The sequence below is a fragment of the Gopherus flavomarginatus genome, chromosome 4, assembly GCF_025201925.1.
Source record: "Gopherus flavomarginatus isolate rGopFla2 chromosome 4, rGopFla2.mat.asm, whole genome shotgun sequence".
Taxonomy (NCBI): Eukaryota; Metazoa; Chordata; order Testudines; family Testudinidae; genus Gopherus; species Gopherus flavomarginatus.
In genome coordinates this window covers 66,484,115-66,507,764 of record NC_066620.1, presented here as the reverse complement: position 1 = coordinate 66,507,764, position 23,650 = coordinate 66,484,115, and the positions used below count along the sequence as shown (strand labels likewise).

The 23,650-nt window shown below is 55.1% G+C and overlaps 1 protein-coding gene across 10 annotated transcripts in view; it reads left to right on the top strand.

Annotated features, from left to right (window-relative positions):
• SLC29A1 (solute carrier family 29 member 1 (Augustine blood group)) overlaps positions 1 to 23,650 on the top strand; it is a 201,883-nt gene that overhangs the window by 28,983 nt on the left and 149,250 nt on the right. For 4 of the 10 annotated variants that reach the window (XR_007773967.1, XR_007773969.1, XR_007773968.1 and 1 more), the window contains exons 1-12: positions 6,833 to 7,086; positions 11,927 to 12,027; positions 14,257 to 14,338; positions 14,516 to 14,706; positions 15,870 to 16,009; positions 16,435 to 16,569; positions 17,097 to 17,194; positions 17,440 to 17,536; positions 17,790 to 17,881; positions 18,027 to 18,135; positions 18,592 to 18,677; positions 22,834 to 23,033. Coding sequence is in view for 7 of the 10 variants with exons in the window: in XM_050950032.1 (XP_050805989.1) it covers positions 11,999 to 12,027; positions 14,257 to 14,338; positions 14,516 to 14,706; positions 15,870 to 16,009; positions 16,435 to 16,569; positions 17,097 to 17,194; positions 17,440 to 17,536; positions 17,790 to 17,881; positions 18,027 to 18,135; positions 18,592 to 18,677; positions 22,834 to 23,033 (1,259 nt within the window). In the remaining 3 variants the exon portion in view is untranslated. Of the gene's footprint in view, positions 1 to 6,832; positions 7,087 to 8,049; positions 8,073 to 10,600; positions 10,624 to 11,926; positions 12,028 to 14,256; positions 14,339 to 14,515; positions 14,707 to 15,869; positions 16,010 to 16,434; positions 16,570 to 17,096; positions 17,195 to 17,439; positions 17,537 to 17,789; positions 17,882 to 18,026; positions 18,136 to 18,591; positions 18,678 to 22,833; positions 23,034 to 23,650 lie in introns of those variants that run through there. The other 6 variants (XM_050950035.1, XM_050950037.1, XM_050950034.1 and 3 more) reach the window with 4 other exon arrangements.

Below are 23,650 nucleotides of genomic sequence, written 5' to 3'. Positions count from 1 at the left end.
GCGTGCCATGCTGCCGAGGGGCCTGACCATTTGTGTTTATTAAAGATCTCAAGGCACTTCTGTCAAGAAGGAGGAGCATTATTAACCCTGCTGTTTTGCCCAGGCTGAAATTCAGGCAATTCAGCTTGGTCTCTCGAAAGTCTCCCATCCAGTTCTGGTTGTAAGTGGGACTCTCCTTCATTGCCTGTTGTGCTGTGTGTTCTTAAACACCGCCCGATCCCCCGGTCCCCAGTGGTGGCAGGAAAGGAGGTAGTTGCTTGGTGCACCGCTGGTAAAGCTGGTTGGGAATGGATGCCACTGTTATTCCAGCTGGGTAGAGGGAGCGGTGTGTCTCTGAAGCCTGCTCAGGGTGGTGGCTAGTTGGGCTGGTGTCTCTTCCTGGGCAGAGGGAGGGGAGGCTGCAGGGCACAGATTGTTCCCCCCGCTCTTTCACTAGGTGCTACCTCTGGGCTTGCTCATCCTCAACTCATGCAGACTTTCCATTGAGAGCCCTGCTCTCTGGCCAGCCTTCCCTCTCCTCTCTGTGGGGCTGCTGGGTCTGAAGGGCAGAGAGAGACTTCTCCTTTTAGAATTGCGAGCCCAGAGAGGGGCTCTGTCTGGGGAGTGAGGGGATGGCCAGCCCCAATGCTAGGGCCTCACTATCAATTCCATCTGATGCAGATGTAGCTGAAGCTGCGTCCTGGTGCAGCATGTAGCTTCTGCCAGTAGCTGCTGACACCAACCAAGCTTTGCAACTTGCTGTGTTGGGTACATCCTCCAGGAACTGACTTCCAAATAACTGAAGTACTCTAAGACAGTGAGAGAGCAACCTGGTCTGGGGGGCAGAGCACAGGAAGTTGGTCTAGGAGCTGCTGATCCTTTAGCCTGGCTCTGGCACCTTCTCCGTTTGTGGCTCTAGTACAGTCTTTGTTCCTCCTCTTCTGCTGTAAAGTACTATCCACGCCACTCGACTGAGGCATCTCCTCCCCCCAGCCCTGTCTAGACAGATGCTGGCCAATAGCCGTGTGAGCCCGTTTCCTTTCTAGGCTGGAGTCAAGGCCCCTGTGGGATCTTTGTAGGAAGTGTAGCCCACCCTAACATGGCTTCAGTGCATGCTGGAGGGGGATCATTTCTGGCACTCTTCCAGGGCCAGCCAGCTGAAACGCATGATGATCTCATTGGTGTGGCCACCCCCTGCTCCTCTGTTACTCCCAGCGCCCCCTGTCACACCAGGAGGGCTACCATGATGCAGTAGATAGCAGGATTCCGCACCGGCTTTTGGAGCAATAATGATCTTTGGACAAAGGCCGGACCTGACGGGGGGACCGAGCTGAGCCATTTCTGATTCTTCCAGAGCTGGGGGAGGCTGGGCCCCATCCCCTCCTGTCAGTTACTCTCCACTGTAAACCCTGTGTCTGGGGCTGAAAGGAGCTTTCAACAGAGATAAACTCCAGCCCCATTAAATCACTTTGCTGTCTAAACAAAGACAATAACCCCCGCTGGCTCGCACAGCACTGTGCCAGAAAGCTATTAATTAGGCAGGTTTCCGCCAATGAGCCCTTTATCAGTCATCCCAGCCCATAAACATTCCAACACATATAGACTGTAAAGACTCTGGGACAGGCTTTACTGAGACTCTGAGCCATCTCCGGGTGGGTCAGCCTGTACCCAGGGAGGGACTGGTCGGCTCAGACCTCCTCCTCAGAAGAGAGGGGCTCATGCCCTTGCAGCTGTCTGTCTGGCTAGCAGTGCCTCCCTCCTGTGAGAGATGTGGGAGAAGACAGAGTCTCCACCTTAAAGAGCTTATAAACAAATAGTACCATGTTGTTCAGATATCCTCACTGAGCTGTGGGTGGCCCTCCTGAGACCAGGGCTAGGGCCTAACTTTCAGAAGAGCTGAGTACCCACAGCTCCAGTTAAAGCACATGAGAGCTGGGCCCTGCATTTCCCAGGCCCATGGTCCAGCCCCAAAGCCTCTCCTCCCTCTGCCCCTCTCCCTGCCCCGCTTTCCATTATGGGGACAACACAGGCACGTTCCTTTCCCTCCCAGAGCACCAGCTGCATGGGGCTCTGTCCCTGTCTGGTACAGAGGGAGCGGCCAGTTGGTCTCGGGGGGCTGGGACCCAAAATAGTTGCTGCATTTGTGTCACGCCCATGCTAAGAACTGGCCATGACTGGCAGAAAGGGCAGAAAATCCCAGCCTCATTGCCATCTGACACCCCACTGGGAACAGCTGGTTGAGCTGAGCGGGGAGCCTAGCTCCTAGGAAAAGCCCCACAGCCCTGCCCCCCCCATAAGCTTTGCAACTTGGGAAAATGGTAATGGTCAGCCCATGGAACATTTTGTGCTGTTTTGGCTGCATTTCCCTCTCCACCACTAAATTGGAACCAGCTGCAAGTCTCACGTGGGCTCACGTGGGCTCCCCCAGCCCAGCGGCCTCCTAAATATAGCTAAGCAGGAGCAGCTGGGTAGTAGAAATAGCTCAGTGGGAGCTACACCTGCACCAAAGAGGGGGAGCAGAGCTGCATAAGTGCAGCAGCCCCCAGCTCTGCAAGTGGCCCCTTGACTTCAGGGTCAGGGCAACCCTCACTCCGTATTTCCCCAGGGAGCTGGGCTCTAACCTGCTGTGGGCAGCTAAGGCTTGGGGGTGAATTACCCAGGCCAGAGTCAGGGAGCAGAAAGGGTGAGCGCCAGGGAGAGGCTGCTGGCTGTCCTAGGCTTCTGAATGTTTTTCTTACAAGCCGTAGAATGGCAGCTACTAGCCCGAGACCAGCTCAGGGCAGCTTAACCCGGGGGAGGGGGATGCAATTCCCAGCCTGCAGCCAGCTCCTCACAGCTGTTCCTGGCTGTTCCAACACCACTGGGCTGCTCCTAGCACTGTAGTTCCACCTGGAGATGATGCTCAGGGAGAAGGGGGCCCAGCAGACATGGCCACTCTAAGCGAGAGAGAAGAAATCCATGAATGCAGCCACCTCTGGTGCGGTGTGTCTCACTGATGGGCAAGTGATTCCTGTCTCTATGAAAGGAGCCATAGAAATGTGACTTATTCACAGGGAGGGGGGAGATTCCTTGTCAGAGAGTTTGGCTCTGAGAGCTCCCGGGCACTTCTCCTGAGGGGAATATAAACACCTTTAACGCGGGGGCCCCCCCTTTCTGAAATCCTCAGAGCAATCGCAATCCACCTCTCCCTGAGCTGCTGCATCGGCCACACGAACACAGGAGATGGGCACCTGAGGAAAGCTAGCACCAGGCTGCTTAGAAATTGTCATGTTGGAACCAGCCACCCCTGCCCTTTGAAGGCAAAGAAGGCCCAGGCTGCTCTGAGCACCAGCAGAAGCGGGTGCCTAACCCACTGAATAGTAGTTGTGCAAACAGGCCCAGTGCCCAAGAAGCAGGAGGTTATAACTTATAATCTCCCCAGGCACTTTCTCGGTTGCTCTGCCAATCCACACTAGCTTCCCATCTGCCCCTAGTTGCTTTCCCTGATTTGACTCCGTCCTGAGCCTAGACCCTAGTGCCAAGAGTGAAGCAACAAGGTTGGAATCCACCCCCTCATTCCCACTCCCAGCACCCCCAGGGACCTCTCGCCTCCTATGCACACTGCCCCTGGAAGAGGAATTTACTCTCTACCCCCCTCTTCTCCCCCGCGTAGCTGCCCAGGCTGGTGAACTGGGGGATAGTGAGCAACTGCAGGACTCTGCAGGGGCAAGGGTGTGTGAAAATGGGGGGTTCAGTGCTAGTTTCAAACACACGGGCAGCAAGGAGTTAGGCCCTGGGGCAGGGATCAGTGGGGAGAGCAAGGGTGTGGGAGGGCAGGGAGGAGAGCAAAGAATGTGTGTGTTTGTGAATGCGCGCAGGGATCCTTGGGGCACGGGGAAAGAGGGAGAAGATCTGTGAAGGGGTGAAGATCAGGGTGCATTAGGGAAGCAGGAAGCAGTGTGGGATTCCCCTCTGCCACCACTGTGCTGGATGAAGGCTTTCCCAGCACTGCTGCTGAACAAGCTTTTCCAGCTACCCCATTCAGCACTTACAGTAGAACCTCCGAGTTACCAACACCTGGGGTGGAGTTTATTTGTAACTCTGAACAAAATGTTATGGTTGTTCTTTCAAACGTTTACAACTGAACACTAACTTCATACAGCTTTGAAGCTTTACTATGTAGAAGAAAAATGCTACTTTTAACCCTCTTAATTTAAATGAAACAATCAGTTTGCTTGCCTTGTCGAGTCTTTTATTTTTTTTAAACTTTCCCTTTATTTATTTAGTAGTTTATGTTGGACATAGTACTGTGCCGTACAGTATTTGTGTGTCTGGTTTTTTGTGGTCGCTGCTGCTGCCTGATCGTGTACTTCCAGATGCAAATGAGATGCATGGCTGACCGGTCAGTTCGTAACTCTGGTGTTTGTAACTCTGAGGTTCCCCTGCACAGTAGCATCTTTCCCTTTCTCGCTGATGTCTGGTATCAGAAGGCAGCCCTGTCTGCAGCATCCCCGGGTGGCAAGCCATGGTATGATGTGTGTGGCCTGCCCTTAGCGTCCCCCTCTCAGGTAACCCAAGAACTCTAGTGCAGGTTCTCTTGCTACAATAATGCCCTTCCTTGGGGCGAGTTTATTATCAGAAGTCCCAAACCATAGTTCATTTATCACCCCAGTGCAAGCTGTCCTGAAAATCATACATCCTCTCGGCCATGGATGTAACGCATACCACATCCTAGCATCGCCCACCACACCCAGATTCTGTCATGCCTCCTGTCTCTCTGCCAGGACAGCCAGCCCAGCCCTTCCTCTTGGGGTGCAACACCTGTTCTTCCCAGGAGGAACCTCCCCAGCCTCTCTGCTGGCAACATCCTTGCCAGGGAAGCATCCCTCACTCTCCTTGGCCCTCTCTTAGTTCCTCTGGCATGAGCTTTCGGGCCCTGAAGGTGACAGTGGGTAGGTCCCTCCATTGCTCCTCCAGACCTGACTCACCAGCTATTTCTCTCAGGGTCACTTCCGGATCTTTGATAGCACCCAGTGCTGCCCTACCCTTTTAACTGGAGTGAGCTGATGAGGTTCAGGTGCACTGGCCCTGCTCTGCCCCAGTTCTGAATGCTGGACAGTCACTGGATATTTAATAGACCAATATTAACTTCATGGCAGAGCCGTCTTCTGTAAACCCTCAGTGACCTGGCTTGCATCTCCTAGGACACTTCAGTGGCATCTGCTTCTCTGAGCAGGGCCAACCCCCTTCCCTCCCTTCCTCAGTATCTTACAATCAGCTGCTCTTGGCTTCCTTGTTAATGCTGTGGTAACCACTTTTAATTTCTCCAAAGCCTGTTCTGACCTACAGGGTCCTAGTTCTGGTGATCTTAGGATTTGGATAGGAATGGGTCATTGTGACACAGGATTCACTGTTCTTTACAAACAGCTCCTGTCTCAGACCTGACAAACTCACTCCACCTCATACACCATTTTCTGGGTGTTCATCCATGAAGGGTAGCATGTGATGTCTCTCTATTGAATGCTTGTAACTTGTAACCATTGTGTGTACGGGTAATGTTTAAGGAATAATGTAACTATATTGAAAGCTGTGCCTTATGGGTAAAAATGAGTCCACAGGGAATCATGTATCTTGATGATGGCCCATTCAAGTGGAAGGGAGCATTCCCCCCACTCTCTGGCTAGCTGATTATGTCACATATTTCTCAATTTTCTACGATTGCAGCAACTGAGAACAGTCAGTGGAAAACCATCCAAGACAAACTATAAACATTAAATCCACTTGGAGGTAAAAAGGAAGAATACAACAGATGGGGTCACCCTGTCTGTGAATGAAAACAAAATTCTGGTTCATTCTGTCACAGCGTGGAGAAAGATACTCTGCAGTCCTTCACTGAGAACATGTCTTGTTGAGCGAGCGTGTTTCATAAAAGATTGGATCCTGGTTCCTCTGAAGTCAGCCTGCTCTGCAACAGACTGAACTTAGGCAAAAACCTGCTGTACTAACTAGCAAGGCTGGTGGCATCAGGGAGCTAATACTTGGCTACCATGGGCAAGACTCCCTTGCTCTGGAGTCAGTGGTTCCCAAGTTCTGGGTAGCCCAAGAACTATCACAGCAGGTTCTAGGTCCAGTCAGCAAATCAGTTCAAATGTGTATAGATCTTCCCTTCTGCAGGCTAGTAGTTTGCATACCCCAGCCCTTAGACTCCCTGAGTGAGTCTGGAGCAGAGCAGAGACAACCTGTGTGTGGCTAACTCTGTGGAGGTAGTTAGCCAGAGTTCTGCTCTGGCCCCGGGGCCCAGGTCCCACCCTCCAAGCTGCCTGTATCCCTACTGCGTTACACTCAAGTGGCCAGACCCTTGACTTCTGGACACCCAGAATGCACACAGATTTACTGCCTGTGTAGAAACAGTGCCCCCGACCCCCTTCACTAGCTTCACCTCCATTCAACACTCTCCTTCACACACACACTATTTCTCTGATTGCTCCAGTGCAGCCACTGTTGGGGTGGAGCATGGCAGCCTTTTAACAGCACACGGGGACATGGCACAATTTTTTTAAGCCAGGAAGCGATGCGGGAATTCAGTATCTGAAACGGCAAGGGAGAGTGAGGGGGGCTGAATGGACTTGCTTGAGTTGGGATGAGGCCAGGACACAGGACCTAACACCCTGCATCGCCAGAAATAATTGGGAATCTCTAGCAGACATAAGTAATTGGGGGTCCCTGTGTGACGTCTCAGTGGGGAGACAGGCCCTGATCCATGTGCTTGGCATCCACACTGAGAGTAGCTTATCTCCACTCCTCTAACATAGCAGGTTGTCAGGGGAAAGTTCTTCATCTTTTCTCAGAAAGAGGCCCTGGGTCAGTTCTTGTATCTGCCCTTCCCCTTGTGGGACTGCTCAGATACCAGCTGCACGGCCTTTAGGGCACCTCCCTGAGCCGCTGCTCCATGGAGTTTCTGCCCAGTGCAGCCTGAAGGGTCTGAAGCGACCTGACTGACGGAGACCCACCTGACCTCTTGACAACAGAGAGAGATTTACCAGCTGGGGCAGGGGGGATCCTCACCTCAAACCAGCCAGTTGTTCCCAGCTGCAGGATCTAAGGTCTGTAGCTGGGTTTAGACAACAGGTCAGTTTCCATTCTATCACATGCTGCTGTAGCAGAGAGGTTGGGAGATTGCTGCAGCTGAAGGGAGCCGGGAGCATGGGGGCTGAGTCCTCCCTCTGTTGTGAGAACACAGCACTGTTTGTGCTGTTATTTAAGTGGCTGGAATTGTGTTTGTGGGAGTCTCTCTAATGGTCTATTTTATATGCTAGTCTCTTAGGAGCTGTTCCAAAGTGTATGTAATTCTGGGGGAGCTGGGTGCATGCTCAGTGCCCAGGACACAGAGAGCATGAAGGAGTTATCGAGAGCACCTGGCTGGCAGGATAGGGGCACTTAGTAAGAGGTCGTAGGCAGGGATCCTAGAAGTCCAATCTGCAGAGAAAATTTAGCCCATACTCAATGGGCCAGCTCTCTCTTTTTCATGGGAAAACTCTTTAGTCTGGTGTAAACACAGAGTCTGATTGTGCTGTCAGTTACAGCAGGGTACATCTGACGTCACTCCAGGCAGCAATACTGGATTTACTGCACAGCTCAGATCAGACTCTGAGCCCGAGGGCCACTTCTAGCGGAACTGTGTGGAATGCTTGGGAAGCAGGTGGGAGCGAATGCTCTGGTAAAGCTGTGTGACTGGCACTGATCTGGCACTGGAGGCAGGGGTTGAAAGGAGTTCGTCTTATGCACTGAGCAGGGAGTGTGTGGTGGGAGAAGTAACTAACAGGTGGTTTTAAGATAAAGCAGCTCTTCAGTTTACTCTGTGCCCACCCATTAGTTGCTGCAACCAGCCGAGCCCCTCAGCATGTGTGTTACACTCTTTCTCTACACTCACCTGGTGCCAGATCAGTGTCAGTAGCACGAGTTTACTCCAGGCACGCACTCACAGTTGTTTGTGATCATTTACACCCCATGGGTAACTAACCACTGGTACTGCAGCCCTGGACTCTCCCTGGAAGATCTGTTTCTCCTTTCACGCCAGTGCAAATCAGGAGGGATTCCAGTGAGATCCAGGCTGGGTGAGTCAAACTTGGTCAGAGATGCCTGGGGAGCTGGCTACATTTGGCTCCTCTAGTAGTGTGGAGTGCACTGATCGGATATGTTAGCTCAGGTCCTGCACAGTGTCAGGAGCTGCGCTCATTAGCTTTGGAAGTGGCTGGTGGAATGGGCTGTAGCATGTAACTCAAGGCATATCCCAGCCCTGAAACACTCCCATCCCACTCCCCTCCACACTTCTGGGCAGCTGAGATAAGAAGGAGCCGGATGCTAGAAAAGATGTAAAACACCTTGTTTATATATAGAGTGTGTGTGTATATAAAATATACGGAGAGATAGTTCCCCCGGGAGTTCCCACTGGCTGCAGAGTTCCCACCTGAGGCTCTGCAGATGGGGTGACTGAGAGGGGCTGCGCTCGGGTCACCCTTTCACTTCCAGAGTGCTGGGATTATGACTCCCCTTCAGGGCTGGCTGATTTCATGCTCTCTGCCAAAGAGATGGGGGAGTGAGAATGGAGCGGGACAGGGTCATTGCTGTGGACAATGCTAGGAGCTGCTGCAGGGTCCCTGACCTGAAGGAAGGGGGTGCGTGTCTGGAATGAGAGTCTTAAGGCTGTCAGCAGCTTTGCTGGGGCGAGAGAGCAGGCATTACTGCCCCCATTAAAGACACCCAAGCGGGGGGGGAGGGGAGCCTGGTGTCAAACTGCCTCTGCTCTCTCTTATTGGCCCCAGCATACAGAGCCTCTGTAACAGTGGAGTAGAGACTCTAGGCACTGGCCCTTCAGAGGCTGCCCTGATCCTGCTGCCTCTTCCCAGCAAAGGTCGGAGCCTCAGGCTTGGAAGCCTGTGGGAAGTGGCTGTGGAGTTCCCAGTGTTCTGGGTTCAGGTGAGCAGTGGAAGAGGATGTCTGAAAACGGGACTCAGGAAGGAGGGGAGATGATGACTGGAAACTGTGGCTGTTTCCTCATCAGCTCTTTGATGGTGGCTGTTGAAACAAAGGGTTTGTCGTAATTCTGGAAACAGTATGAGACGCACCATCCCTTGGGTGCATACTTATGCAGGCACGCCCCTGTGCACACTCACAAATACAGCTCTCTGTGCACACAGCCTCTGCCTGCGGTGTAGAAATACAAGAGACTAACTTTAAAAACCTGCATTTACAAGGGATCTGACCCTCACCAGGCCAGACAGCTCCAAATTAGTGTGCCCACAACCTCATTAGTCATAGAGTTGAAGGCCAAATTGACCTCCTGTATATCTCAGACCAACAGCACCACCCAGCAACCGAAATTAGACCAAAGTATTACAGCCCACAGGAGACTAGACTGTCGTGCCACAGGCAGAGGATAGGAGGGACCGAGGTGCACCAGTGCCTGAGTTCCCGTGCAATGGAAGGGAAAATAAGTGCGATATACCCAGATAATCCTACAAGTGACCTGCATGCTGCAGAGGAAGGCAAAAAAAAAACCAACCCAAGGGTTTCCCCCAATCTGACCTGGGATGGGGGGGGATTCCTTCCTAATCCCACATATAGCAATTGGTTAGATCGTGAGCATGTGGGGCAAGTACCCAAGAGAGAACGCTTGGTGCCGTCTCAGAGCTCTGACCCTCGCACTCTGTGGAAAGAAGTGGAGGCACTTAGCAAAATGAGAGCATGGGATTAGGCAGCTCTGGCATCTTCCCTTAGGAAGCCCCCTCATCCTTCCCAGAGTGACATGGGCTCAGAGGCAGCATTGAAACAGGAGTGAGTGGCCCTCTCGGGGCAGAGAGAGGGATCCTGGGAGAGGAGTGTGTGGGGACCCACCGGCTCAGGGCAGCAGAACTAAACCAGGAGTGTGATGTGAGTGGGACAAATGGGCTTTCCGAGGCTGCTGCAAGCGAGCCCACTGCAGCTGCACTGCCCTCAGGGAGAGCCGTTCCCACGCCGGCACACTCCCCAGCTCCTGGGCCATGCTGCCCTGCTCCATCGTTCCTCTGGGATCCTGAAGGTGGCAGCCTATGGTACTGTTCACACACTATCCCCTTCGCGATATCCTCCATTCCCTCACTTCCCTTGGCACCGTGTGACCTGATCTGACACTGACTCATCTGCTCCAACGCAGCCCCCATGACCAGGAGGGGCTTGGTACTCACCCCCATGGGAGGCGAAACACAGTCCTGCTGCCTTCAGACATGCCTTCCCGTTCAGTGGGAGCGGGGCTGCCAGAGCCACCATTGGCTGTCAGCCCCAGGTGTGTGCATGGGCTCGGCCTCTCCATCAGCCCCTCTCTGGTGCAGGTGTGGTCGGGGAGCAGGAGCGTGTCTCTCAGTCAGGGAGTTTATCAGGCAGCATATTGGGATCCAGGTTCTGATCAGCCCCACTGGCACTCTCCTGACAGGAGGGGTCCAGTTGCCCTGGGCCCCTTGTGCAGTGGGGGTGTGGACTTCCCTGCTGTGCAGAGGCAGAATGGATCTGGCCGGGGAGAAGGATGTGCAGCAGGAACACTTGCAGCTCTCTGCACACTGATCTAAGGGCAACTTGATGTGACGCTTCACAGTGTCAGCTGGCTGGGGAGAGGGTTGCACACCTGGCCAGGTGCGTGATGGGGATTTTTTAAAACTTTCTCTGCGCCATCAAGTACTGGGACCAGCCAGTGCAGCAGGGGACATGAGGGGGCATCAGATTAGATGGGCCCATTGATCTCATCCAGCTCAGCAAGGACAGAGGATGCTGGGCATATGGGCCCACTGGTCTCTTCTGGTGCAGCAGCTTCGTAGTGGTCTTCTCAGATTCCTTCCCGCACTCGCGTGTCCCCTGAGCTGAGCTCACCTTGAGTAGGGTTTCTCCCACCAGACACAGTGGCTTTCCCGTTTGCTCTCCATTATTTTGGGGCTCCCTTAGACTGATGCTGGGGCCTTGAGGAGCAGTCCCAGCTGTGCCTGGGCGCTGGCTCTCTGGGAGGCGGCCCCTGGGGAGTAGCCATGGCAGGGGGACGTGGGTGAGATGTACTGGGTAAGTACACCGCGCCCCATAACTGACACAAGGGATTGCACTTCCGCCCTGTCCAGAGGGGGAGACGTGCGATCTGCAGAGGGGAGTGAGCTAGACGGGGGCTGTGGGAGGAGGGGATTGGCCTATGCTCAGACCCTCCAGCTGGCCCTGGATTCCCCCAGGTCATGGATCCATCCTCATGGCTGAAGAGCCATTGATGTAAGGAGATGAAGCAGGGGTGGGTCTCTGCAGGAAGCAGACGTGGCTGGAGCAGGTGCCTAAAAGTTGCTTTGTCACTTGGTACCAAAGAGAGGTTGGGAGGGGCCTCAGGCCTTGAGGGGCAGGGGACTCGCTCCAGAGTAGGTGGCAGAGAAAAGGGGGTGGGGGATACGCACCAGCTTAGAGCATGCCAGAGCCAGGCACTCCCCTTGTCTGGAGATGGAGTATTTGCCCCTCCCAGAGTCGCTTCTGGGCTGGCGACTCCACGTAGCCTGGAATGGAGGAACCAGGCCTCCTGGGTGTGTAACCGAAGGGGAACAGATATGCCTGGCTTATGCAGAGGGGACTGGGGAGCTGGGAAAATGCCAGCTCAGCTCATCCAGAGAAGAAAGAGCCAGTGTCAGGGCAGGGCTTCCCTGCAGGAGGAAGGGGCTTCAGGCCTCCAACCCCACTGCCCTGTGTCCCAGCCTGTCCTGAGCAAGTCACCTTCCAGTTTCGACAAGCTTGGAGTGGCAGCTCTGCATAGGGGAGGCAGATCTGTGTGGGTACCGTTCCCTTTCAGTGTTGCTGATCCCAGCCCTTTGGGAGCTCACCCAGGATGCCCCTGGCACTAAAACCAGCACTGCGCCCCTTGCTCCCGGGATTCCAGCTCCCCTCTAAGCTCTCTCTGCTTGGTTTGGATTTGCAGGAGGCCAGCAGCATAGTGAAGGAGTGAGAGTTGCTGGGAGCTACCAAACATTGCTGACCGCCACCAAGCATCATGACAACGAGCAGCGGTCCCTCAGACAGGTATGGCCAGGCCTCAGTGTGCATGCACACACGTCCCCTGGAAACATCGCCTCCTGAACTAGTCACCAACCAGCCCTTCCTGACAGAACCACAGCCGCAGTGGTGTTCACAGGACCCTCTCCCGGCAGCCTGGCAGGCTCAACAAGTGAGCCCATGGCTGCCATGATCTTGGCAAATCCAGTGTCCCTGGAACGTGGAGGTGGGATGGTGGGGAGATATTGTTGTCCCCAAACCCAGAAACCCTGCTGCCCTGCCTTGTGCCCCGGCCCTGCAGCTGAGGGCTGGGGGAGCAGCAGCCAGTGCTGGGCTATGTGTAGCGCTATGGTGGAACCCAGTCTGTAGAGTGTGAGGTGACTAAAGCAGCAGGATTGGGTCTGTGGCTCTCTCCTCCCTCGGAGGCTCTCGTTGTCAGTTTTCTCATAACTCATGGGCTGCAAACATTCTGCACTGCAAGGAGGAAGACGAATACTAAGAGACTTGGCCCCCTCCCATATCTGCCAGCTGCCAGGACACATCTGGCTGCCACGGGCCTGTGAGCAGCCAACACCCTCACTCCCTCCTTCTTTCATAACAGCCTGGAAATCCCTTTTGGGTCCCAGGGCAGCTGAACCATTGAACTCTTGCTTAATGTCAGTGGGAGGAGGGGACTGTCTCAGCACTCACAGGGCTCCACACAACCCCTCCTGGGCCAAGCAGACCCCCTTTTCCCCACTGCCCTCTCCTACAGTAGAGATCCGTTCTGCCTTCACATCAATGCCGTGTGAAGTGTCAGATGTAGCTCCCCCCGGGTTACACCTCATTGTGGGCACCCAGTCTCATCTCTGGGAAGGCACACACAGTGGGTAAGGAAGTGGGAGTCCCCGGTGTTTGCAGCGAACAACCCACTTGGCCTTATTTCTCCAAACTCCAACACATCCAACTTCCCATTAGGGGATTCTGGGTCCAACAGCCAGGTGCTGTACTAAGCAGTACTATGATTAGAGCCGCCACTAGGGGGCAGTCAGGACTCTGCATGCCCATTCGGCTGCATTAAGGCCTAGGTCAACAAAGCAGCTATTGGTTTTGAGTGTCCCATGTTGGGTGTGTAGGGCCTGATTCTCAAAAGGGCTATGCGCTCCCCACTCCAGGTGAAGCCAGTGGGAGCTGCAGGTGTTCAGTAAAAACAGACACAACGGCGCAGCATCCCACTGAATGGAGAACCCTCTGACAAAGACTTGGGTGTCCTGGTGGCTAATCAGCTGACCATGAGCGCTCAGTGCTACACTGGAGGCTAAAGCGATCCAGGGATGTATAAACAGGGGAATCTCGAGTAGGAGAGGAGAGGTTAGTTTACTGTTGTATTTGGCACTGGTGTGACTGCTGCTGGCACACTGTGTCCTGTTCTGGTGCCCACAGACCAGTCAAGAAGGAGGTTGATAAATTGGGGAGAGGTTCAGAGAAGAGCCAGGAGAATGATTTAAAAATTAGAAATCAGGCCTTATAGTGATAGACTCAAGGTTCTCAGTCTATTTTAACTTAACAAAGAGAAGGTTAAGGGGTGACTTGATTCCAGTCTATAAGTATCTATATGTGGAACAAATAGTTAATAATGGGCTCTTCGATCTACCAGAGAAAGGTACAACACGATCCAGTGGCTGGAAGTCAAAGCGAGGCAAATTTCAGACTGGAAATAAGACAGAGTTTTACTAGGGAGGGTAATTAACCACTGGATTGATTTACCAGGGTCGTGGTGGATACTCCAGCACTGGCTGCAGGTCAGGGTGAGAGGCACTGGCAGAGCTGCATGTGGGGAGTCCAGGGCTGAGATAGTAGGGGGGCTGCAGATCAGAGGTGAGAGGCACTGGCAGAGCTGCATGTGGGAAGCCCAGGGCTGGGATAGCAGGGGGGCTGCAGGTCAGAGTGAGGGGCACTGGCAGAGCTGTGTGTGGGGAGCCCAGGGCTGGGATAGCAGGGGGGCTTCAGGTCAGAAGTAATGGGCATTGGCAGAACTGTGGGAGTGGCAGGTAGCCCAGGCCCTTGCCTTCTCCGAGAAAATCTCTCCTCTGCCCTCCCTTTATGAACACTGAACCTAAGCTAATTCATCATTTGTTACCTCCTTCCTCTCTCCCCTGCTCTGGGCCAGGGATGGTCAGGAGATGGGGGCAATATACACGTATCCTCCTACTGCCTGTCCTATCTCAACAGCAGCCTGCTCAGAGACCCCTCTGATTCTGCCCATCTCTCGCACAGGTATAAAGCCGTCTGGCTGATCTTCTTCATACTTGGCCTGGGGACGCTGCTGCCATGGAATTTTTTCCTGACAGCCACCACGGTAAGGAGCTCTGTGCCCCATGTGTCTGGGAGGGATTAAGTGTGTGTGGCACGTGCGGCCCATGCTTGTGTTGGTGTGGGAACTGGTGTGTGCCAGGAGGGACATGCATGAGGCATGGATGTGTGCAGTCTGGGTGTGTCAGAGGCGGGTGCATTCATTTCATTCTCTCCGTTTCAGTATTTCACCAACCGCCTCGGGGATCCCCAGAACATTTCCTCCCTGGAGCGCCTCCCTGGATTGAACAGCACAGATGAGGGCCAGCAGCCTCCCCCCACCTACCTGCAGGCTAGGTTCAACAACTTCATGACACTCTGCGCCATGCTACCCCTGCTCATCTTCACCTGCCTCAACTCCTTCCTCCACCAGAGGTGAGTCTGGGCCCCTGCCCTGGCCCAGTCCCTCATCTCCATCCTGTCATAAACAGATAGCTAAGGGTTAATGTCTCTTTCACCTGGAAAGGGGTAACAAACAACACCTGACCAGAGGACCAATCAGGAAACAAGATTTTTTCAAATCTGGGTGGAGGGAAGTTTTGGGTGTGAGTCCTTTGTTCTTGGTTTGTTCTCTTTCTGGGCTCTGAGAGTGACCACAGGAATCTCCAGGCTTTCTAATCTTCTGTTTCCAGGTTGTAAGTACAAGGATAGTCAGACAATAGGTTTATATTGTTTTTTTGTATTTACATGTGTGTAGTTGCTGGAATGTTTTAAATTGTATTCTTTTTGGATAAGGCTGTTTATTCATTTTTTCTTTTAAGCAATTGACCCTGTATATTGTCACCTTGATACAGAGACCAATTTTATGTCTTCTTCTTTTTTTTTATATAAAGCTTTCTTTTTAAGACCTGTTGGAGTTTTTTTTTTAGTGGGGGCTCAAGGGGATTGAGTCTGCAGGTCACCAGGGAATTGGTGGGAGGAAGAAGACAGGGGGAAAGGGAAAATCTCTTTGTGTTAGATTTACTAAGCCTGACTTTGCATACCCTCTGGGTGAGGGGAGAGAGAGATTTGATCTCTCGGTACTTGTGTTTCAGGGACTTGAAGCAGAGAGTATCCTAGGGTCCCCAGGGCGGGGAAATCTGGGAGGAGGTAAAGAGGGGGAAGGGAAATGGTTTATTCCCCTTTGTTGTGAGACTCAAGGAATCTGGGTCTTGGGGTCCCCTGGGAAGATTTTGGGGGGACCAGAGGGTATCAGGCCCTAAAATTTCTGATTGGTGGCAGCGATATCAGATCCAAGCTGGTAATTAAGTTTGGAGGTTTCATGCTAGCTTCTCATGTTCTGAACTCTAAGGTTCAGATCTGAGTAGGAGAGTTATGACACATCCCCTCTGGCCATGCGAGGAACTCTGCCTCCTGTCTGCTGGGTCCCCTTCACCCCCAGAGCCCAGCTGGACCAATCCCCACTCGACACAGCCTGGCCTTTGTGACCCAATTCTCCTTTGAGGCAGGCCTGCTGAGGTGGGTGCTTTCTGCAGCCCCCCATGGTCCTGCTGGTGGGGTCTCTTCTCACTGAGGGCCTCTCTCTTGCCACCCTGCAGGATCCCCCAGAAAGTCCGTATCCTGGGCAGTCTGGTTGCCATCCTTCTGGTCTTCATGATGACGGCTGCCTTGGTAAAGGTCCCCTTGGATCCACTCCCCTTCTTCGTCATCACCATGGTCAAGATCATCCTCATCAATTGTGAGTGGGCCCTTGGACAATCCTGAATGCTACTGGGATCGGGGAAACTGGCCCCAGAGGGGTGGAAAGAGGCACGGGCCCCGTTCCACCTCTCCCTTCACTGTTACCCCAGGCAATGCCAACCCACTCTGCTGCTAGAGGGTCTTGTGTCTAGGTCTGATCTCCTGGCGCTGAAGTGTATGGCTTCTCCTCCCCCAGCAGGAGGCGCCGTAGGAAGCAGGGCAGGGGCATTGGCTGTGCGGGGAGCTCCCAGCCATCCTGGACCCAGTCTCCCCCAGCATGAGATGCCGTAGGGAGCTGGGCAGGGGCACTGGCATGATGTAGTGTGGCTTCCTAGTTTGTCTTGCAGGGGGGTGGGAGAAGGGCAGTGTTCCATGTCACCCCTATTGGCCGATCCTCATTATTACCTCTCTTTGTCCTTGCAGCTTTTGGTGCCATCCTCCAGGGAAGCCTTTTTGGATTGGCTGGGCTGCTGCCTGTCAGCTACACAGCCCCCATCATGAGCGGGCAGGGCATGGCAGGGACCTTCGCAGCTCTGGCCATGATCTGCGCTCTCTCCAGTGAGTAACTCCCATGCGGACCCATCTACAGCCCTCCAGTTTCCCACCTTCCAGTGGGATCTGCTGCAAAGCAGCCTGTGCCCAGGAGCCGCAGGAGGGCCTGCTTAGTACAGAGGGGGTGCAGGTTGCCCTTCCCCCGATCCACCACAGTTCAGAGCCAGCTGCCAGGGCACCTCTAGGGAAGGACACATTGGGGTCACTCGGGGGGGCACTAAAATCCAATTTTTGGGGAGGTGGTCACTGCAGGGAGTCTCCACAGGCTTCTGCAAACATCCTGTCCTAGGAGAGGGGTGTCCTCCTGTCAGAGCTGGGGGTGGGGGGAGTCCTCCCCTATTGTTGCCTTCCCCAGCAACCCCCTCTGGCCTTCCCTCACCTCTGGCCTCTCTCCTTAAGGTCAGGCTTGACAAAGCCCTGGCTGGGATGATTTAGTTGGGAATTGGTCCTGCTTTGAGCAGGGGGTTAGACTAGATGACCTCCTGAGGTCCCTTCCAGCCCTGATATTCTATGATTCCTCTCCGTGCTCCTAGGCGGCTCATTGCTGGCAGACAGCGCCTTCGGCTACTTCATCACAGCCTGCGTGGTGATCCTGCTGGCCATCGGCTCCTACATCCTGCTGCCCCGTCTGGTAAGGGCTCGCCCTTCTCCGGGAGGTCGGGGGTGGGGACCACCCAGCCAGAAGAGAGGAGTGGCGGTGTGGGGGGTTGCTGTGCTCCACAGGAGCCATAGTGCAAGGGGAAGCCAGCCTCATTCCTGTGCATGCAGGCTTCCCCAGTGACACTCCAGTCCTGGCCGTGGACAGCCCTCATCCCTAGGGGCAGAGAGATCCACACCCCCACTCACACATGAGCTCTCTGTGTGGTCTCTCTGCAGGACTTCTTCCGTTACCATTCGATGAAGGACAAGACTGAGTATCGGGTTCATGAGAGGCATGCTGAGCTGGAGACCAAGATCGACCTGATCAAGAAAGGTGAGGCATGCCAGGGGGAGGGGAATATTGACAGGTGGGCTGGAGGGGGAGCTGGGGACTGGAGCTGGACCTGAGGAGGCTACTGGCTCTGGGGAAGCCTGCAGCTCCTCTGCATGTGGCCTGGCCCAGAATCCCAGGGGAGGGGGAAACGGCAGGCATGAGCAGTGCTGGCTCAGGTGTGGAGCTACTGGCCGCACCTGGGGTCACCCACCACCTTGGAACCTCCCCTCACCCTTCCTGTCTCTCCGTACAGATGAGCCCAATGGGGTGGAACAGAGTTACCCGAACAACACAGCCCCCCAAGTTCCCAGCGAGAAGCCCTCCGTCTTCAGCATCTTTAAGAAGGTACATAAGTCGGTGACACCCACTGCCCCTCATGCCTGGGTTATGGGTCCCTGGGCCACGTCTGTACCCCAGAGTGGGACACCCCAGAGCTGGTCTGTCCCTGCATATTTGGGTAACGGGTTCTGGCTCTGTTTTAACCCCCCAGATCTGGGTCATGGCTCTGTCCGTCTGCTTCATCTTCACTGTCACCATTGGGGTCTACCCAGCTGTCACTGCCGAGGTGAAGACCACGATTGCTGGGAGCAGCGAGTGGAGTGAGTGACAGCAGACTACCTATCATTCGTCGCTGGGCAGACTAGGGGCGGGGGTAGAAGGGAGCAGACCCCTGGGGCAGAGCTGGAAGAAAGTGGGACTCGAGTGGAGAAGGAGCTACAGGGGAGAGGCCCCAGTGACATCTGTTGGCAACCTGAGAGCTGGACAGGCCTGCTGTGCCCTCTGACAGACTGGGCGCCAGGTTTCCCTCCCAGGTTTGGGCAGGATCCATGGGCAACGGTGTGGGCTGGCCTAGGCCCCGTCCTGGCTGCTGAGCCGCAGGAAGAGTCGTGTTGGAGGAAGAGGGAGGGTGAGAGCCTGTGCCCCTGGGAGGTGCCGTGTTGTTGGGTAAGGCCTGATCCCCCTGTCCCCTCTGCACTGTGGGGGGCACCTCACGCAGCAGACAGGAGGGGGTGGGGTGTCCTGTCACCTGTCACTGACCCTTCCTCTCTCTCTAGAGAGGTACTTCATCCCTGTCTCCTGTTTCCTGATGTTTAATATCTTTGACTGGCTGGGACGGAGCCTCACGGCCATCTGCTTATGGGTAAGTGTGGGGCAGAGCGGAGGGGGCAAGGGCCTGGCAGCTGGCCCTGACCCATCAGCCAATCAGAGTTCACTTCACGGGGCTGCCCTGTGTCCTGACAGCCCAGCTGCCCATGCAGGACACAGGGAAGCGGGCGCTGACAAGCTAGCACAAGGGGCTCTGCATTGAATTCTCCTGGCTCTGGGAGCTGAGTGAGGACTCTTGGGTTAGAGCAGGGTGCTAGGAGTCCAGACCCCTGGTTTCCATCCCTGGCTCTTACCACTCATGGCATGCCCTTACGTGAGTCATTTCCCTGTGCCTTGCCTCAATTTCTCCACCTGTACAATAGGGATCCTGCTCTGACTCCTACCTCCCAGTGGGCTCAGGCTCCAGTACAATTGTGTGTACATGCTAGGGAAGGACAAGGGGTGACGATCATGGAGACATAGGGAGCCCATCCCCCTGGAATCCTGTCCTGCCTCTTTTGGCTGGGGAAGCTAAATGCACTGTGAATTCGGGGTGTGTTCCCAGCTGAGTCTGACACGCTTTTCCCAACTCCCTGGGAAATGGATGTAACGGGCACCCCAGAGAGAGCTAGCAAGCAAGCAAGGGCATGGCGCCTGGGGGGACACCAGCAGCTGGGGGCAGCAAAGTACTGCAGGGAGAGAAGTGGAGAGCCCAGGGAAAAGCGAGATGCAGGATGCCAAGGGCATAGAACAGGGTAGGCAACCTATGGCACAGGTGCCGAAGGTGGCACGCGAGCTGATTTTCAGTGGCACTCACACTGCCCGGGTCCTGGCCACTGGTCCGGGGGGCTCTGAGTTTTAATTGAATTTTAAATGAAGCTTCTTAAACATTTTAAAAACCGTATTTACTTTACATACAACAGTAGTTTAGTTATATATTATAGACTTATAGAAAGAGACCTTCTAAAAATGTTAAAATGTATTACTGGCACGTGAAACCTTAAATCAGAGTGAATAAGTGAAGACTCGGCACACCACTTCTGAAAGGTTGCCAATCCCTGGCATAGAAGGTGGTACTGGCAGAAAGCCATCAGCTGCCTTGTGGGGAGTGCAGAGGGCAGCAGCTACTTGGGAGGGAGGGAGGAGCCCAGGGAGCAGAAGCAGATGGGCTGCCCTGGGAGTGTGTGTGACAGGGCAGGAGAGGTGGGGATGGCAGCTGGCAAATATCTCCTGTGGCGGACATGGGACACTAGCTGGGGCTCTGAGTTACTACAGAGAATTCTTTCCCAGGTGTCTGGCTGGTGGGTCCTACCCACATGCTCAGGGTAAAACTGATCATCATATTTGGGGTCAGGAAGGAATTTTCTTCTTCCTCAGCAGCTTGGGGCATGGATCATTTGTGGGTTTGATCTAGAGTCAGTGGTGGGTTCTCTGGAACTTGAAATTTTTAAATGAGGATTGGAGGACGTCAGTAACTCAGCCAGTGGTTAGAGGCCTGTCACAAGAGTGGGTGGGTGAGGTTCTGTGGCCGGCGACATGCAGGAGGTCAAATTGGATGATCATGGTGCTCCTTTCTGGCTTCAAGTCTGAGTGGGAGATAGGGCCAAGGAAAGAGCAGCTCACTGCTGGGGAGAGGAGGAGGTGGGAGAGGATGGAGCTGAGGGGTCTCCAGCCGGGAAGGAGGGCGTGAGCCCAAGTGAAGTCAGAGAGATGGGAAGGAGCGCAGGTGCTGGGGAGGTCCGAGAGGGGATCTGGTGAATGGGAGCGGGGGCGGGATCCTGTGCAGTTCCAGTTAGACGTTCCCATGGTGCTGTTTTCCCAGCAGTGTGGCTTGGAGGAAACCATCTCCTCAATTGCAGCCTCCTTGTAAACAAGTGCAGGCTGCAGTCACACAGACAGCTGGCTGGGGCAGAGGAGGAGCAGTGGGGAGGGCTGCACTGCTCGTAGGCAGTCTAGGGCTGGGCTCACGAAGGGCACCAAATGGGCTACAGTCTCCTCCATGGCAGCAGTGCCCAAGGCTGCCCCTTCCCTGGCTCCTCTTTGTCTTTTTCTCTTGCCTCCTCGGGCCTGCCGCATATGGTGCCATTAAAGCTCTGGAGTTCTATGGTGTTTGCTTTGAGGACTCGCCCTGTCCCAGTAGTAGGGCTCAGAGGCCCTTCATTTGGGCCACAGAGACTGTCGGCTGGTCTGAGCCCTGTACCCACTCTGCCCTGGAATTGCCACCTGCCATGCTCCAGGCACAGCCAGCAGCAGGGAACTGAGAATGCAGGAGCAGGGCTAAACACCCGCCCTGTAGCTAGCGTGTGTCCGGGGAGTGTTCTGGAAGCCGATCTGCATGAATGTGTGCCATAGGCCCTGTACGGCTAACGGGGCTGCTGGGGGACTGTTTCTCTCCCACATTCCAGGGGGCCTAGAGTGTGTGCTTGAGTGCAAGCCGCCCTGTGGGTCAGGTTGTGGGTCCAGAGTTTGCTCTGCATTGACTATCCCTTGTGCCTGCTGCTGTGGGTTGGGAGGGGGGCTGGGGTGTCTCTGGCTCTTCCTGCCTCCTCCACGCCCCACACAATGCTTCCCCCCTTACTGCTCAGGCTGTTTGTTTGAATAAACTCTTGACAGCATGAGACAATGGAGAGCCTGTCCGGTCTGAGCCAGCCGGCCTGGCCAAGCTAGAATCCCCTGCTGTCAGGAGCTGCCTCTCCGAACCTCCCTCCCCGCAGTGGGGTCACATCATCTGACTGCCCTCGCCCTTGGCCCCGAGCTGCCTTGCCAGGCCACATCCCCGCTGGCAGGAGATGGTTCCAAAACAGCTTTATGGAAATCGGATGTGGCTGCATGTGGTTTGGCCTGGCTGATCCGCTGGGTGCCCTCCTTTCCCGGGGTGGGGCCGCTCAGTCAACAGGACGCTGGTTTTGGCTGTGCCCACGAACAGGCCGACTGGCCCGCCCCAATCCCGCAGCATACTTTGTGCCCACGACTGCCCCACCACCATGCCAGCCCAGCCCAACGTGCCCCGCAGGGTCCCAAGTTGAGGGGACAACGAAGGCTTGTGTCAGACGCAGGCAGTGAAACCTGGCTCAGAGACCTTAGGGTGACTCTGGAGAGGTCTGGGTGGAACCGAGAGAAGCAGCTGGGATGATCATAATGGTCCCTTCTGGCCTTAAAGTCTATGAGTCAGAGCATCATCATGTCCATGGGGCACGTAGTCACACCCAGCTGGAGAAAGACAAAGAGGGGGGTCCCACTGTGCGCTGAACCTACCAAAGGGAAGGGACTGAGCAGGGCAGGTTCCAGCCAGAACCGAAGTGTTCCCTTGGGAGGGCTCACACCTGCAGACTCAGCAGGTAGAAAAAGGGAGACTGACCAGAAACTGGCCAAGCCAGTGCCTCCGGCACTAGCTGTGGCAGGGGTCAGAGAACATGGGGCAGGGAGCTCAGGGAAAGCCGACTGGGAGTATGGGCATTTCCCATGGATGGCTGTCCCCTCAGGAGAGGGCGTTGGGCTGCATGTGTGCTGGGCTTTCACAGCTGCCATCAGCCTGTTGTTTTCCATCTGTTAGTTATTGACTCTGCAGAACCCTGGCTCAGCATTCTGGCTCCTGCCGCCGCCCAGTGCTCCAGCAGCACGAGTCAGCAGGCTGGAAAAGTACCAGTCCAGTCCTAGGGAATGGGCCTGAAGGGGTGGCAAGAGCCAGGGACTGCGTCCCAGTGACCTGCCTGCTGACCCCACTATTCTCCCTGGGACCTAAGCCAGCAGCTCCAGCGCAGGAGCTCCATGACTCCAGTCCTTCCCAGCCACATTCGCATCGGTCAGGGGTGCAGGTAGTGCAAAGGGCATTGCAAGGCAGGGAGAGGGAGCCTGTGTCACTCAGGAGCACCCCCTTTGAGTGGGTAGGCCCTGCACCGAGCTGTCTGGGTTAGAAGGTGGGGGGCCTAGAGTTGAGTAGGACAATGGCAAGCTCCCTCAACAGCCTCGTTCTTACCCTTTACCAGTGTGGATCTCCCTCCGCCTTTACTTTTGCTGTCAGATAAACCTTAGTGCCCCCGTGGATACCGTGGGGAGATGCCCCACGCCTGCCTGCTTCCCCGGTGCCCCATGGGAAGATGCCCCATGCTTGCCTGCTTCCCCGGCACCCCGCGGGGAGATGCCTGCCCACTTCCCCAGTGCTCTGTGGCACACCACCCACTCATAGGTCTGTGTTTTTCTCTCTCTCCCAGCCCGGGAAAGACAGCTGGCTCCTGCCCTTCATGGTGGCTGCTCGCATAGTCTTCATCCCCCTCTTCATGCTGTGCAACGTGCAGCCCCGCAGCCACATGCCCGTTTTCTTCCACCATGATGCCTGGTACATCATCTTCATCATCCTCTTCTCCATCTCCAATGGCTACCTGGCCAGCCTCTGCATGTGCTTCGGGCCTAAGTGAGTGTGACTAGGGGCGGGGGGAAGGGACCCAAGCGACCTCTTACCACACACCAGCCCATGCTGCTGCACTGGGCACTGGCTGATGGCAATTCTACCACTGGGCACAGTCCCTTATCCAGGCCCTGCCTGAAGGGACTGGGGGTTCCCCTGTCTAATGGGTGCTTTTCCAATTGCCTTGGTGTGGTGGGTTAGGGTCACTCTCCCCATGTTACAGAGGGAGAAATGGCAGGGGGATTCGCTCCAGGCCTTGCAGGTGTCCTGGCTCCCAGTCCTGTGCTTCAGCCACAAGTCTTCTCCTTCCTCCACAGCCCAGAGCTGAGCTCAGACTTGTGCCTCCTAAAAGAGGAGTAAAAGCGATGGGCCAGGGCTGATCCCGGGGCATGGGGGAGAAGCTGCCCCCAGAGCTAAGCAGCCAAAGGCAACTGGTCCTGCAGAGCGCTCGGCCAGGGACATGGCCTCGGCCCCAGCACAGGGAGCTGCGGGGGTCGGCCGGGCGGCCTGCAGTCTCTCAAGGCAGGGGGGATGCTGGCGCCGGGAGCTGCAGGGTGGCACTTTGCCTGACACTTAGCAGCCGCACTCGTTTTACGAGCCCATAACTCAGAGCTGGGCGCTCA